Consider the following 17,818-nt stretch of genomic DNA (forward strand, 5'->3'; position numbering starts at 1 on the left):
GTCTCGCCTCGACTACTATGACATTAACCCTTTCTCTGCCACAGCAGGTTTAAGAGCGAGCGTTCCTTGCCTTGATTTTGGTGATACATGACTTCATGCAACCAGTGGCAATGTTTCTGGGGAGCTGCGTCCAACCCCACTTGTACGTTAAAACTTACAAAGATTGTTGGTGGGGCCGACAAGTGAACCGCTGGCTGAGCAAGATGCTTGAAAATGTTTGTCCCATGGAAAGGATGGAGCAAAGGGTTCATGGATGACAGATGGAGAAGAAAGAGCAATGGATTTAGGTAGGATGGTGTAGGTTGACTTTGGTGACACCTGGTAACTTTAGGCCCTTAGAAAGAAGAGGCTGCAGCACCTCGTCCCTCCAAGCATATCCCTCTATAGGGTAGGTGCAAGGTTTCCGTTTTTGGGACTACCGATTATTAAAATAAACACCGCCACGGATTTAATATCTTGGATTAAAGGGGTTGTGTCAAGTTATAAAAGTATCCCCTATCCACAGGATAGAGGATAACTTTATGATCGGTGGGGTCCGACCTCAAGAACGGCGGTGCGGTTGGACCTCAAGTCAATGTAGCACACCACATGACAGCGCAGAGGATTACAGAGTTCAAGATCTGGCGCATCGAGCATCAGCGCACCTGTGAGACCTCCGCTCCATTTATTGGGGGACCAGCTGGACCTGCATTCTGAGGATCAGTGGTCGGACCCCCACTGATCATAAAGTTATTCCCTATCCTTTAAAGGGAATGTGCCAAATAAACCAATCCGTGTTCACATGCCCTATTAGTCATATACCTTTGAACGCCACGGAGCTGGTCTAGTTCTGCAGGACCCTGAGTCATCCTAGTATTACGGGATATCTGTTTATGTGAATGGCCGCATAGTAATCCTACATTCCCAAAAATGTCCGACCACAACTACTCTCAGCTAAATCAGATGTTTGCCAGGATGCAGAGAATAGGAACCGGAGTGATCAGTTATTTGTCTTGGATCCCACAAGGTTGGCACAATCCCTTTAATTTTGCTTTGACTTGAATAAAGCTTTGATCTTGGGATCTACAGGGTTCCCCGGGGTGCAGGCCATCAATGTATATTCGGTGGGAGTCTGACCCCAGAATTGTTACCCCTTCATTGTTTATCCAGGCACAGCTACGCATATCTGAGGGCGGAAGTGCCTGATATTGGAGCTCGAACCCATGATGATCGGTGAAGGTCTGAAAGATCAGACCTCCACTGATCATGAATCCTAGAATACTCTTTGCATGTTATCTTCTGGGAACCTAAAGTTATACCCCAAATACTGTCCCCACTATAAGCAGGAGCAGCGGGAGTTAAATTCCTTGCTGCTCCCCTGCAAGATGGTCAGCACTACACTGGCTGTCAATTATGGCCAATGGAGCAGAATGTGCCGAGTCGGTACAAAACCGCCTCTCTCTGTTGACAGAGAAGCTGAAAGAATTTTATCCTCCACCGGGCAGCCTGCTCGATGATCAGATATCTATAATACAAGTACATGAAGATGGCTTCTTGTCCATCGGCAAGGGGGTGTACCCTAATGAAAAATCATTTATATTGTGAGAACTATTGTATATTTACACTCCCTTGAATAATGGACTATTCCAACCAATGGACCAAGTTTCCAGCGGTTGGAAAAAGTTTGTTTTAAACACCTTAAGAAGGACGATAAAATGGTGGAGCGCCCCTATTGGTAAATTATAAGGACATGATAGACACAAGAGATGTCAGAGTGCAAACAACTGTCTGTAAGTGCTGCCGACCCCGACGTACATCTCCCTGATGGGAAAGGGCAACAAATAACCGAGAGGCAAATTGAAAAACTGGGGCTTGGCACAGCTTTCTTAGAACTGACCAAATTAGCATAGTGTCAAATGAATCTGGTGAAAAGATGGCGCTCAGTAGTACACAGAGAGAAACTGATGAGTTAAGTCCATTTGACGACCCTTCTACCGTAATTGCGTTCATTCTAAGAGAGCTGTGACAAGCCCCAGTCTTTTGCCTTCCGGTTTTAGCAGTACTTGGCTCTTCTTTGGAAATCCCATAGATGTCAATGGTGAGAGTCATCTCCCCATTAAAGAGATTGTGCCAAGTTCTAAAGTTATTCCCGATCCATAGAATAGGGAATGACTTAAAGATTCATGGGAGTCCGACCGCCGAAAACCTGGGTCTGGTTGGTCCCCGAGTGAATGGAGTGGAAGTCATACAGATGCGTCTCTGTTCCATGTACTTCAGTGACAGCACTGGAGATTGCTTGAACTCCGTAATCACTGTCACTGAAGTGAGTAGAGCAGCGGCGCTCTTGCGCGACTTCTGCTTCATTCACTTGAAAACCGCCCAAGTCTTCATTCTTGGGGTGGTCGAACGCTAACCAAGCTTAAAGTCCTTTATAACTTGGCACAACCCTTTAATTTTAGTGGTCATTGACAGTCTCTTCGACTAGGCAAAACAGGGGTCCCTCGTTCTCCTGATGTGGAAAGAAGATATAATGGACAGTCAGATCAATAGTGAAGAATGTATTTATGAAAATGGAAAGATCATATGATGAGGAAGGGAACAAAAGAAGCCAAAGTGGAACAGTAACCTGAAAGCAGAGTAGAGGCAAGCGGTATGAGATCATGATCCAACAAGCTCAATGGGAAAATGGAAGCACAGATCAATCATGAGCCGTCATGATCAGCGAAAGGTGAAAGGACACATTTTCAACTGTTACAATAATGACATTTCCAACAGAAATTAAAAACCAGCAAGCATTTCCTTATTGTAACAAATAAGTGAAATTAATTGGTGATGTCCGAGCTGAGGGTGAGTGGGGCAGAGAAATCCACGAAGGGTGGGGTGGGGGGTTTGGGGGTATTAAAGTCTCTCTTTACTTTTTGTCCCAGCTCGTTAGACCTCACTCCATGATGGGAGCCGGGTCCTCGAATGACACCCGACTGCTGTCTCGGAAGTCTGGGTGTCTGAGGTCTTGAAGAAATTTGATGGGTGTTAATATGTGAGTGGAACCTGTGAGAGAAGAGAGGGGGGCTGACAAAGGCCTAACACGGAGAGGAAGGAGCAGGGGTAGGGAAGGAGAGAGGGGTCTGTTCAAGAAGTAACACAGATAGAAAATTATGGTTAACAGAGGTTAAAAGCGAAGGTGCAAGGAGAACGAATGCAGAGGAAAATCCAGAAGAAGAGAAGAGTCAATGAAAGATTGAGCGTAGAAGGAAGCAGATGAGAAGAAGTGGGATAGACATTTTAAAGGAGCCCGAATGACGAAGAATGGATGCTGACCATGAGAAGAAGGATAACCAGGAAGAAGTAAAACGTAAGAAACCAGGCTAAAGCAAAAATGAGAAAAAAAAACTAAACGGTAGTATGCATTTTGTAGCCCTCTACTTTTGGAAGTACTTGACAAAAAACTCTGAGGACGCCGCATAAGCTAGCAGTCTCCTAATATTGCTGTACTTCTTGGACACCATTAGTGCTAGTGGGAGCAAAGCTATTATGTCATGCAATGGGTGTTTAATAGAGATGAGCGAGCAGGCTCGGTTAGAGCAATTACTTGAACGAGCATCGTCCGAAAAGTTTCGGGGGGCGGCAGGGGTGAGCAGGGGGTTGTGGGGGGGGGGGGGGGAGAGAGATGGTACTCAGACGAGTAATCAGTCACTCGACAAAACCGATGCTCGCTCGAGCATCAGCCTTAAACGAGCGTGCCTCGCTCATCTCTAAGAATGAACTTTGTTCTGTGGGTCCGTACAATTACAGTGATGCATACCTATAAAGTTTTTTTCAATGTTTTGCTACTTTTTAAAAACAAAAATTTCTTTCCATCGCTGGATTCTGAGACCCATGACTTTTTTATTTTTTTGTTGATTGGGCTCGTTTTTTGCATGATGAACTGTAGTTTTTATTAGTATCATTTTCTGGTACATATATCCTTTGGATCACTTTTTTATTGACTTTTTTGGCACCCAGGAGAACAAAACAAACTGCGGTTTCAGAATTCTGTACTTCTTTTTGTTTTACCGTGCAGGAAAAATATTGTGATATTTATTATTTTGGACTTTTACAAACATGGCGATACCAAATATGTCAGTTTTTTTTTTATTGTTTACAAAAATGTGAAAAGGAAGTTTTTTTTCATAATTAATATTTTTAACATTTTGTTTTACTGTTTAAAAAACTTTATTAAACCCTTTAGGACATTTTTTTTAGCCCTCACAGAGGACTTGAATTTGCGATCATTTGATTGCTTTTACTTTACACTGCAATACTTCAGTATTGCAGTATATAGGGATTTTTAATGCGGTCAATGAAGTTAAGCCACAGCTCAGATGCTGGGAGCCATGATGCCAGGAGAAGGGCACGTGACTGCTGTGGCCTCTGACTGACTGCAGCTGTCAATTGGTAGCCATTTGTAAATAAAGACAGGGTGGACCGCGGAAGCTACAGAACTAGATCACCCGGCGAACGAATGGGTGATGATGGCTGCTTTTATTATTTTAATACAGTTGGATCCATTTAAAAATAAGCCCTTTTGGACTATTTTTTGTACAGCACTTCCAAAAGTGGTGACAACAGTTATTGTTTCAAGACATGGCTTACAGCACCCTGTAAGCAAGTTCAAAGGCCACGGTGGGAGAAGAAATACAGAACCCAATGGATTTCTTCTCACACCAAGACTGAACAGTGGTAGACACAAAATAAGAAAGAGAATCAGCAGAGAATGGAAAAATGAAGGCTATACTAGACAGAAAACACAATGGTGACTTAACTAGAGGAGGTAAAGGTAAGTGCACACTTGTATTTAGGGTGTAGTGTGCAGTTGCCACCTCTGCCACAGGTAACTATGGGCAGGAGACATGTATGTCCTCTATGAAGAGCAGATCTCTGGTGCATAGTACATGTAAAGTAGACATCCGGAATGCCCAATGTACGGCCCATTGTGCTATTTTTCTGATAAGCTAGAAAAAATCATTGTTGCGGCACATCGCCCCGAAATCTGGTACTGGAGTTGGGGTGATGCACATCAGCCCCGTCCTCATGACTATGCCTTCGGCGCTGGGTGCCAGTGAGTGCCTTCTTCCTGTTACTGCAGAAGGCCCCTGAGGTGTGCTCAGTAGCATTCAGTATATAATGTGCCCTTCTTCTCAACCATGCTACAATATCTCCTGTGGTGTGTGGACTGATTGGCCAACAAGGAGGAGTTTCCCTTAGCCGGCCAGTCATCTATAATGGAAGTGTAATTATTCTGGGCCTGCCTGTACAAGGGTGCTGGTTACTTTTCAGCCTGTGGTGTTTGGTGTGGCAACAGTCATCCGCAGCTAAGTACCAATGGTGAAACTTTTACTGTGGGGCGTATCCACCTTTTCCTAGTTCTGTTATATGTATAGATATATATTAGATTGCTTTTCCATCTGCTCTGTTTGCTTCCCTACCTTCCATCTGGAGACAGACTATGTCCCCTAAGTTCCAGATGTTGGGACGTCCCTATCAGGGCGATCGCCACACTTTTAGGTTCGCCACAGTTGGTTAGAAATAATGTTCCCATTCCTGTATTTCTGTAACAGTTTTTTGGCCCCTATTGTGTTCCCCGCATTTTGGTGTTTAAGTATATGTCTATAATTGGCCCTCGTGGACAACAGTAGCATGTTGGCGGGACGTATCCTAACGCTGTTTCTATGCCCCATGTGCACATAACAATCATACAGTGGATGTCCTGTGCAGGGGCATATACTGTACTTTACCGCAGACATCTGCTCTTGATAGAGTCCATAGACCTCTTGGACATAAGGTTTTCCAGCCTTTTTGCACTCCAAGTTGCTATGAAAAAAATCTGCGATATCGTCCATTGTTTTCAATGGGGCCAGCGGTAGCAGTGCCACCCCATTGAAATCAACGGAAGAAGATCTCAAAAAAGTTTTGGAATCCCCCATAATGAGGAGAGAAAGGGGGACAGAGCTACAGGGGATCTCTTACATATCTCCCCATATATGGAGAGATAGGGGGTGGGACTAGAGGGCTTTCCCAGGACTTCCCTAAGAGTGGAGTCAAGGGGGTGGGGCTAGAAGGGTTCTCATAGTGATTCTTATCTAACCAAGAGAGGGGGCGGGGATCCACCCTCTAGCTCTGCCCCCTCTCTGGATCCACCCCCACTCTTGGTTAAGCCCTGGGAAATTTTCGCCCATTAGCCCGGCCCCCTATCTCTCCATATATGGGGAGATATGTGAGAAATCCTCTGTATCCCCCCCTCTATCCTCACTATGGGGGATTCCAAAGCTCTTTCGCACTGCTGCAGCCGCCCCCATTGAAAACAGATTTTTTTTATCGCCACTTGGAGTGAGTGAAAACATCGCAAATGAGAATGAAACCATTAAAAATCATTGGTTTCAAAATCACATGTTTTCACTCATTCTCACGTCGCAGGAAAATCTATCGCCAGAGGGTAAGAGCCCTGAGGGTTCAAACTGTGCAAGAACAGCCAGAGACGGGGAACAGACAAAGAATAACGCAGAAGCAGAACAGTAAAAGGTAAGAAATCTACGTGAAAGTCAAAAAATGTAAATGACAGTCAGAGGGTGATAGATGGTTAGAAGTGGTAGTTAGAAGAGAGGGGAAACATTGTGAGTGGAACAGACAGAAGCGGACAAAGGACAGCGAAAGACAAAACTCTTCACCAAACAAAAAGGAACAAACATGGGTCATATAAGAGACTTCAGACATACACTTCTGTAGAGGTGAGAAAACTGTGCGACTACTGATAGAAGACATATATTGTACATATATTGTATAAATACACTATGAAAGAAACATAACTTAACACTCCAAGTGGCACCGGCATGAGTTTTACTTGGAGGGCTTCTTTAAATGGGAATAGTTTTACAATCGATGACCTTTCCTCAGATTAGGTCAGCAATAATTAATAGGCAGGGGTCTGCCGCTCAGGATCTCCGCTGATCGAAAAGCCCGCTGTCAGTGCAGATAGCGCTGTCCATACTGCAGTGGCCCAGTTTGGTACTGCAGTCATAGCTCCCATTGAATTCAATGTGCGTGTGCCTGTAGTACAACACTAGGCCGCTGCATTCTTGACATCGTTAGCTGCTTCCAGTACTGCGCTGTCCAGTGATTAGCTGAAGTGGGAATCCCCGCAGATTAATTATTGATGAGGATTGGTCCAAAACCCCCTTTAACATTACAATCAAAGTGAACATACCAGAAAACAAGAGCACTCTAAATAGGGTCATCTAAAATGTGCAATAAAGGGTTAACACAGTGGGCACTGAGGGGCTACATTTTGCAATACCCCCTCCCCAAATATATTGGACATCCTCAGTCCCACTCTTTATTAGCATCTTATGTCCATTGCTACATGCTTATGGTATGGCGACAGTTTTCGCACCTCCTAAGTGACAGAGACAGCAAAAGAGACAGTTAGAGAACAGAAGTATAGAGAACAGACAGACTTTAGACAGGAGATTCAGTAAGGAAGAGACCGACATAGAGGCAGGCAAAGCCTATACAGTACACATAAGGCTGAGCATACACTCCGGCAAGCATCGTCATCCAGTCTTCACATCTAGAAGCACACAAGCATATGGCACGGTCGTCTGCAATTTACCCTCCGTGTGCGGAAAAACTTCTGAGCTGGGTGCAAAATACACGCCATTATCCCAAATTGTAAAACATGTCTGCTTTTTACCAGAAACAGCGCCACTCTTTTCCCTGGACACTGCCTAGTATTGCAGCATAGCCCCATTCAAGTGATAGGGTTGAGCTGCTATTCCAGATACAGCCCATGGACAAGAAGGCCTTAAGAGCTGCAGCATATGAGGTCATTAGTAAGAAGAGGGTCCATAACTCTAACAGACCACTCCGAACATTGGAGCAGAGCTGGAGTCCCCGACCATAAATCTGGAGCAGAACTGAAAAAGGTGCAAAGTTATTAAAGGGGCTGTCAAGTTGTAAACTATTGATGGCTCATCCTCAGGATGCGTCACCGAGAGTTGACTGCTGAAGGTTGGTCACCACCAATCAGCTGTTCTCTGGCCCGATGCGCTTATGCATCGAGTTGATTTCCGCAGGAAGCAGAGAGTTTCATTCGAAATGTAGTGGCACAACTGAGTGTTGTACGCCATTGAAATGAAGGCAAACTTGGCCTGCAATACCAAGCCCGGCCACTGAAATGAGAACAGAGCTGTCTGCTTCCTGCAGAAATCAACTCACTGCACAAGTGCATAGGGCCAGAGAACAGTAGGCTGGCTGGAGTCCCTGGTGACGGACTCCCACCGACCAACTATGAGGACCTATCCTGAGGATTGGCCATCAATAGTTTACAACCCCTTTACAGCAACCCTCCGGGCCTAGAGAAACAAGGATGGCCAAACCAGCTTCTCAACCCATTAGTATTCATTATTAGGGCACTACACACTGCTTTGATTAACCAGTGCTGTTCACATGAGCCATGCTGGCCGGTCTGTGCAGCATGTAGGTCTTAGACTACCGAGGCACCATATGCACATTGTGCTTCAAGTAGCCAGAGAAGCGGTTCGGCCATCTTTGGACCCCGATAAGTGAATGATTTTTCGCTTAATGCCTTGTCGACAGCCGTGTGTACATATGACGATTATTGCCAAAATTTGGGGTTCCAGCAATAATTTGGGTGGTAATCGCCCCATATAAAAGGTACCTTTAAGGTGCCCGTATACCATCGATGGCTGTCGCCAAATGCCCACTTGGCAGACAGCTCTTTCTCCCAACTCCCCCATACACATGACCACTCAGTTGGGCCAAGCCTTCACGTGTCTCCCATGAGGGTCAGTGGATAATGCCTCAGCCAGACAGCTTTAGTGGCAGAGGGAACCAAAGGATCAGGCGGTGAAACTCAACATGTCCCGATACGCATCCGAGTCATCCAGTCGCGCCGAAGTCAACAAGTTCAGACAACTGTTGTCTAATGTGTATGGGGGCGTTCATCCTCACATTCCTGGCTTGTACAAAGAGTCATTCTGATAATAAGGCATTAGCAAAATTGTTGTGCTACGGGGACCACCCTATATAGGAGAGGCAAGCTGCCAATAAGCAGGGGCTCCGGTGGACTCCATAGACAGCCATTCATTCTTTACAGGGGCTGCTATAAGGAAAACGAGCCAACGGCTGCAACGCCCTCAGGCAATTGGGATATGTACTGTGGGTGTAGGGACCGGCCCCGGGGGGTTGTTGTCTGTGCACATCACACGTCCATCATTATTGGTTAGATAGAAAGGCCAGAATGTTAATATATTAGTAGCCATCCGTAACAGTCACTCATACCAAGTACAGACACCACAGCTGCCTGTGACATACACACGCAATAAAAAACACGGAAAAACAGAAAACACGTATAATATAGTAGACACACAAGCAGAAGAACGCACACATAACTTACATATACTTACACGGTGATAGACGCCAGGGGTGTATCGCAATAGGCAAACATACTTAGTAACATACACACGATAAAGGGGGCTTTATTCACATTTCATTGGATGATTCCAGTAAACAGTCCGTATACATAGACAGTATATATGTCCGCCACTCACCTATGAGAACTTCCCATTTGCCGCTGGCCTGTGATACCTCGTATGCACAGCGCATTTCACTGAGAGCCACTCCTCCCAGGATGAAGATGATCAGACGAGGGCCAGCGCGGTACTCCCCTGGGGCCTTGTTCTTGTGCCAGTGTCCATAGCGGGCACTGCGGGAAAAAACTATTTAACAAAGCTACCGTATGTTTCGAGATATAAGACGCCCCCCCAGGTTTAGACAACAGGGAAAAAGATTTTGTACTATTTTAAATGTCTCTGGGGGTCTAACAAAGTGGAGGGGCTGCCGGAATTAATTTTGCTGTTCAACCCCATATAGACAAGGGGGTTAACATTGAACAGTCAGCTTCTGTTAAACCTTGGGTGTCCATTCAAACATTGGTGCAACCACATAAGTTCACATTATACACAACTGTAAGGAGAATTTATGTGTTTATCAAGCAGAAGACACTCCCAGATCTCATGGAGAAGTCTGGGACCCAGGAGAAATACATATCACACCAGCCTTATTGCAGTATCAGATGATTTCTAATTTATTCTAAGGTGTATGTGGTTATATACCATAAATGACATCACAGGAAAAGTACATACCTGCAAAATTAATAATAATACATGATAGGCTGAAACTAAAATGATTAACATAAGTTACACCTTTTAAGGTGTAACTATAACATACAATGAAATGGTTATGAATTCAGTGAAAAGGAATGCAAGAGGGGGTCTGGGAGACTCTTATCTTCTGTCTGTCTACCAGGCACTGGCATAGAAATAATTTCGTTTAAGCCCTTCACTACTTATACTAGCATCATGCTATATCCTTCTAGTCTACAATCCAATAAAAGAACAACTAACTGATACATTGATCTACAATTTTCTTAACAACAACTCTGCTGCATGTACACATACAGCTCTGCTACATGTACATGTATACACAAGGGACTGATCGGGCAGGAAAAGGGAGGACTGTGAAGTCGCGGTGTGTATGGTTGTAGAGTTATCCCCATGATCGATCAGCGCACTGCCGATCATTAAGAGAGTGGTCAAGGGTCTCTGGGTCTACCAGACCCCCCCTGCCTCTGGACGATAAGGCGCAGACGCTTTTCAGCAAAGACTTTATCCTGCTGAAAATTGCGTCTTATAGTCAGAAAACTGTAGTATATCCCCCACTAGATGGCTGGCAGAGATGATATCTTTTTATTTTTAGATTAATCATGGTATTTTTTTGTTCACACGTAGACGGGCACCTACCTTACAGCTGTTGTACTAAAGGAGGCAGAGGAGCGTGTGGAGATGTATGGGTAATGTTTTGTGTCCAGCTTGTCATCAATGGTGTCCTAGATCGATGGGACATTTCGGAAATAAGAGGGCAATTGTAAGAAAAATAGGCAAAGAAGTAATATTCTGGATTAAAAGCAACGAATGATTAGAAATTAAAGAACATTTCCCCTTAATTAAAAAAATTTAAAATAATTTAAAGGGAACCTGTCACCAGAATCCGGGACAGATATACACATGGCACCCCTGTATGTCTCATTCTGAAACACTGCAGTGGGTCAGAATAAACATACTTTGAAGATGCTGTCTGAACGGAGCTCCGAGTCACACGGCCGGCGCCGCAGCGGGATCTCCCTGTCCAGATCACTCTAGACCCTACAGCGGGTTCTCTCCCTGTCCGTGTATAGCGAGGGAGCTGTCACCTCTCGATGCTTCAGGCGGGAATAGGAGCTCCATTCAGACAGCATCTTCAAAGTACAAAGATGTATCTGCTGTATAGACAGGCTGCCCGAGCGAACTCTGATTTAGCCTTTTACATGGTTGTCCAGTTGTGAGCAACGACTTTTCCAACTCTCAGATATATTATAGCCTTTCAATAGAAGCCGCTATATAATGGCCATACCTCAACCATCCAATCACAGCTCTACATTTATCCTAATTTTCATTGTCGAATTCTTACATGGACAACAAGAGACTCCCGAAGCCCAAGGTCCACATATAAGTGATGGACAAGTAGTCTTTTCTCAGCCTGCCCACTTACCTCCATGATATCTTTGACAACTGGTGTCCATCGAGACAGCTGATAGGTCTGCTCACTAATCCTTTCCTTGCGGTCTGGTTTGCTCCTGCGACGAAGTGTGGACTAAAGATTGAATGAATGGTTAACATTCACCAAAGTGTCCTTCAACAAACCTTGTATGCCAACCAGTTCTCGCCTATTCCCAATACCTCCATAATGCACAGTGGAACTAAGTACCCAAGATAAAAGTAGCCTATCATGAACCATGAACCATGCTGTATGTAGCCAACTAGTCTATCATGAACCATACTGTATGTAGCCAACTAGTCTATCATGAACCATGCTGTATGTAGCCAACTAGTCTATCATGAACCATACCGTATGTAGCCAACTAGTCTATCATGAACCATACTGTATGTAGCCAACTAGTCTATTATGAACCATGAACCATGCTGTATGTAGCCAACTAGTCTATCATGAACCATACTGTATGTAGCCAACTAGTCTATCATGAACCATGCTGTATGTAGCCAACTAGTCTATCATGAACCATGCTGTATGTAGCCAACTAGTCTATCATGAACCATACTGTATGTAGCCAACTAGTCTATCATGAACCATACTGTATGTAGCCAACTAGTCTATCATGAACCATGCTGTATGTAGCCAACTAGTCTATCATGAACCATACCGTATGTAGCCAACTAGTCTATCATGAACCATACTGTATGTAGCCAACTAGTCTATTATGAACCATGAACCATGCTGTATGTAGCCAACTAGTCTATCATGAACCATACTGTATGTAGCCAACTAGTCTATCATGAACCATGCTGTATGTAGCCAACTAGTCTATCATGAACCATACTGTATGTAGCCAACTAGTCTATCATGAACCAAGCTGTATGTAGCCAACTAGTCTATCATGAACCATGCTGTATGTAGCCAACTAGTCTATCATGAACCATGTTGTATGTAGCCAATTAGTCTATCATGAACCATACTGTATGTAGCCAACTAGTCTATCATGAACCATGCTGTATGTAGCCAACTAGTCTATCATGAACCATACTGTATGTAGCCAACTAGTCTATCATGAACCATACTGTATGTAGCCAACTAGTCTATCATGAACCATACTGTATGTAGCCAACTAGTCTATCATGAACCATACTGTATGTAGCCAACTAGTCTATCATGAACCATACTGTATGTAGCCAGCTAGTCTATCATGAACCATGCTGTATGTAGCCAACTAGTCTATCATGAACCATACTGTATGTAGCCAACTAGTCTATCATGAACCATATTGTATGTAGTCAACTAGTCTATCATGAACCATACTGTATGTAGCCAGCTAGTCTATCATGAACCATACTGTATGTAGCCAACTAGTCTATCATGAACCATACTGTATGTAGCCAACTAGTCTATCATGAACCATGCTGTATGTAGCCAACTAGTCTATCATGAACCATACTGTATGTAGCCAACTAGTCTATCATGAACCATACTGTATGTAGCCAACTAGTCTATCATGAACCATACTGTATGTAGCCAGCTAGTCTATCATGAACCATGCTGTATGTAGCCAACTAGTCTATCATGAACCATACTGTATGTAGCCAACTAGTCTATCATGAACCAAGCTGTATGTAGCCAACTAGTCCATCATGAACCATACTGTATGTAGCCAACTAGTCTATCATGAACCATACTGTATGTAGCCAACTAGTCTATCATGAACCATGCTGTATGTAGCCAGCTAGTCTATCATGAACCATACTGTATGTAGCCAACTAGTCTATCATGAACCATACTGTATGTAGCCAACTAGTCTATCATGAACCATACTGTATGTAGCCAACTAGTCTATCATGAACCATGCTGTATGTAGCCAACTAGTCTATCATGAACCATACTGTATGTAGCCAACTAGTCTATCATGAACCATGAACCATACTGTATGTAGCCAGCTAGTCTATCATGAACCATGCTGTATGTAGCCAACTAGTCTATCATGAACCATGCTGTATGTAGCCAAGTAGTCTATCATGAACCGTACTGTATATAGCCAACTAGTCTATCATGAACCATGCTGTATGTAGCCAACTAGTCTATCATGAACCATGCTGTATGTAGCCAACTAGTCTATCATGAACCATGCTGTATGTAGCCAACTAGTCTATCATGAACCATGCTGTATGTAGCCAACTAGTCTATCATGAACCATACTGTATGTAGCCAACTAGTCTATCATGAACCATGCTGTATGTAGCCAACTAGTCTATCATGAACCATGCTGTATGTAGCCAACTAGTCTATCATGAACCATACTGTATGTAGCCAACTAGTCCATCATGAACCATGCTGTATGTAGCCAACTAGTCTATCATGAACCATGCTGTATGTATCCAACTAGTCTATCATGAACCATGCTGTATGTAGCCAACTAGTCCATCATGAACCATACTGTATGTAGCCAACTAGTCTATCATGAACCATACTGTATGTAGCCAACTAGTCTATCATGAACCAGATTGTATGTAGCCAGCTAGTCTATCATGAACCATGCTGTATGTAGCCAACTAGTCTATCATGAACCATATTGTATGTAGCCAACTAGTCCATCATGAACCATACTGTATGTAGCCAACTAGTCTATCATGAACCATACTGTATGTAGCCAACTAGTCTATCATGAACCATACTGTATGTAGCCAACTAGTCTATCATGAACCATATTGTATGTAGCCAACTAGTCCATCATGAACCATACTGTATGTAGCCAACTAGTCTATCATGAACCATACTGTATGTAGCCAACTAGTCTATCATGAACCATACTGTATGTAGCCAGCTAGTCTATCATGAACCATACTGTATGTAGCCAACTAGTCTATCATGAACCATGCTGTATGTAGCCAGCTAGTCTATCATGAACCATGCTGTATGTAGCCAACTAGTCTATCATGAACCATATTGTATGTAGCCAACTAGTCTATCATGAACCATGCTGTATGTAGCCAACTAGTCCATCATGAACCATACTGTATGTAGCCAACTAGTCTATCATGAACCATACTGTATGTAACCAACTAGTCTATCATGAACCATGCTGTATGTAGCCAACTAGTCTATCATGAACCATACTGTATGTAGCCAACTAGTCTATCATGAACCATACTGTATGTAGCCAACTAGTCTATCATGAACCATGCTGTATGTAGCCAACTAGTCTATCATGAACCATATTGTATGTAGCCAGCTAGTCTATCATTAACCATGCTATATGTAGCCAACAAGTATCTGTTTATAAGTGTCCCCAAGATGATCATCTTACACACTAGTCCTTCCATTATGTAATGGGCAGTGCCAGTCTGTCCTACTACGAACCCTCCCAGTCGTTCCCATTCAGAAATATACATACATCAGTGATGATGGGAACACCCAGATGCCCCATGTTGGTAATGATCTCGCTATCTTCTGGTGGGATCTGTGCATGCTGGATCAACTTGTTCAGGTTCTCCTCGGTGATCCCTAAAGAAAGCGGAAAAAGTTACCAAAGTGTCTTCTTGCAGTCATTCATTTATTATCTGTTATAGGTCTCATAGATCCGTTTTTATACAACATGGCAGTCAGTAGAGTAAAAGAGCTCCAGCTTACCATTCTTAAGGAAGATGTACAGAAGGATGATTCGGATCTTATCGTACGTACTGACGTTTCCATCCAACAGAATTGGGACAATGGCCCTCATGGGATCCTTAATCTTCTCTCCCTCTGCATCTGTGCCCATGGCAAGGTCCTAAGAAACAATCCCATGATGAATCTCTGCAGCTGCCCGCACATTGGCACATATGTATTATATAGCACATCACTCATAACATCACTCACTGACACGGTTAAATGCCAGAAATCCAGCATCCATTATAAATGTAGGGCGTTTGTATTTCTCACCTGTTCCACACGGCAAAGTTTATCCACAGTTCCCTGGTAGTGCTTCATGCAATCCTCAGCTAGGTGTAGGTGAGTGGAATACTACAAAGACATCGATGGATAAGTATCTGAGCAGCATTATAATGGGGATGCAAGCGGTGTAGATTACACTAACGTGCCAGAAGTCATGGGATAGCAGTATGTAAGCGGATTATGATGGTTTGGGAACGCCCACATCTGTATAAGTTGTAAGGTGTTATCTTGTGAGTGACGTTGAACGCTGACTAGGGCGCTCACGGCAAGGCGATATGAATTACCGGAATGACAGTGAGCGCCAGACGGATGGGATGTTCCTCTTCTGAAGTTGTGTGAACAATTAACATTCCTCAATGCACAGTGTCGCATCCGCAGAACAGTAAAAAGCATGCGGATGCAATTTATTCCCGGCGTGCGGATCGCGCACACGCAGGAAGATATCGCAGCATGCTCCATTTTTCTGCAGATCCCGCAGGGATGACTTCCATTGAAGTCAACGGAAGCCATCCGATCCGCGGCACACCTGCAGCTGTCACTGTGGCCGTGCCGCGGATCCTTGGAGATTTAGAGACGTATCTGCCGTGCTGAAGAAAGAAGATCCGGCCGGCATGGAGGAGACCCGCGCTGGATCTGGACAAGTAAGAAAATGTCTTTTTTTGTCCATGTCTGCGGGCACGGCTGGATTCCACAGACTGATGGTAGGGTTCACGCGTGGCGCAGACGCCATGAAGCTATGGACCCCAGTTATCAGCAAGGCACTGTGCAGGCTGGTGGTAGTTCGATCCTAGTGTGGAGTGTGTTCTCATGGCATGGGCTGGGTAGACTGGTCCACATAAACACGTCATTGACTGGTGCCCGCTGGGTTTCAGTGCTTGGTGACCATTTGCAGCCCTTCAAAGAAGTCAGGTACCCCCACGATGATGCCATATTCTAACAGGATAATGCAATGTGCCATCAGGCCCAAGTTGTCCAGAACAGGTTCAAGGAGCATTCTGGTGTGGCCTGCATGTTCACCGACATAAGCATTTATGGGATGTAGTGAAGATATCTATTCGCACCCAAGACCCTCCACCTACAAATACCATGGAGCAGTGGGTAGCTATCCCGACGCCACAACATCCCTCCAGACATCTTCCATCCACTTGTGGAATGGACGCCACATTGACTTATTGCACTCCACCGGGCTGGAGGCGGTCCAACGCTATACTAGTTCCTGTCCCATGACTTTTGGCATGTCAGCATATAGGAAATGAGCACTAACCTTGCTCAGCTCCTTCTGATACTGAGGCATCTTCTTCAGCATTTGGGAAAGATCTCTCATGGTGGTCTGAGAAAACCAGAATAAAGTTCATTACCAGGTACAACATTATACCCCCTAGTGATGACACCCCGGAGGGTAATAATCAGTTACCTTGTCCCCCGTGTTCATCCGCTTGCTGGATGAGAAATCCTTCAGGGAGCGAGTCACTTCTCTAGACAGCGGCAAAGAGAAATATCGCATCAGCCCACACTGGGTGAATCCTGTCGCTCCTACTGGATATGGGGCTGAAAGTACTTACTGAGACACCTCAGCGATGTGCTTGTGACGCAAGCCCACCCAGAGATCGTCATCCTCATCTAACAGGACCTCCTTGACACGCTGCTCTCCTATACCGCTGGTCTCATACCTGACGGAAGACATAATATATAACACACGCCAGAAGAGATCTTCCGTCGTCAGGTCTGTACAGAAGTACAGTAGAGATGAGCGAGCATTGCCCTTAGCGAGTACCTGCCCGCTCGAGAGAAAAGGTTCGGGTGCCGGTGCGGGGGAGCGGTGAGTAGCGGCAGTCAGCAGGGGGGAGAGAGGGAGGGAGAGATCTCCCCTCCGTTCCTCCCTGCTCTCCCCCGCAGCTCCCTGCCCGCCGCCAGCACCCGAACATTTTCTCTCGAGCGGGCAGGTACTCGCTAAGGGCAATGCTAGCTCGAGCAATTGCCCTTAGCGAGTATGCTTGCTCATCACTAAAGTACAGTCATTTGTATAAAACAGACATTGTGATTATACAAAGATAAGCGGCATAAAATATATGCTGCTTATCACTATATACAAGCCACTAATTGACTGCCAGGTAACATAAGGGGGGATTAACTAAGACCAGCGTTTTATACCCCGATCTTCATCCAAAGTGTGAAGAAGTAAAAAGCTCCACATTTACTAGTATGGGCATGTCTCTCAATAAATTTGTCGCATCTTTTGGCTGTCCGT

The 17,818-nt window shown here is 44.5% G+C and overlaps 1 protein-coding gene across 2 annotated transcripts in view; it reads right to left on the bottom strand.

Annotated features, from left to right (window-relative positions):
• STXBP1 (syntaxin binding protein 1) overlaps window positions 1-17,818 on the bottom strand; it is a 55,758-nt gene that overhangs the window by 5,584 nt on the left and 32,356 nt on the right. The window contains exons 10-19 of one of the 2 annotated variants that reach the window (XM_066580689.1): window positions 17,133-17,240; window positions 16,985-17,045; window positions 16,835-16,900; window positions 15,559-15,639; window positions 15,268-15,406; window positions 15,032-15,141; window positions 11,623-11,724; window positions 10,836-10,921; window positions 9,585-9,739; window positions 2,895-3,027 (exon numbers count right to left, since the gene is read on the bottom strand). In XM_066580689.1, the coding sequence (XP_066436786.1) occupies window positions 2,918-3,027; window positions 9,585-9,739; window positions 10,836-10,921; window positions 11,623-11,724; window positions 15,032-15,141; window positions 15,268-15,406; window positions 15,559-15,639; window positions 16,835-16,900; window positions 16,985-17,045; window positions 17,133-17,240 (1,018 nt within the window). In that variant the 3' untranslated portion in view covers window positions 2,895-2,917. The remainder of the gene's footprint in view (window positions 1-2,894; window positions 3,028-9,584; window positions 9,740-10,835; window positions 10,922-11,622; window positions 11,725-15,031; window positions 15,142-15,267; window positions 15,407-15,558; window positions 15,640-16,834; window positions 16,901-16,984; window positions 17,046-17,132; window positions 17,241-17,818) is intronic. The other variant, XM_066580690.1, reaches the window with a different exon arrangement.

This window comes from Eleutherodactylus coqui, chromosome 10, assembly GCF_035609145.1.
Source record: "Eleutherodactylus coqui strain aEleCoq1 chromosome 10, aEleCoq1.hap1, whole genome shotgun sequence".
Lineage (NCBI taxonomy): Eukaryota > Metazoa > Chordata > Amphibia > Anura > Eleutherodactylidae > Eleutherodactylus > Eleutherodactylus coqui.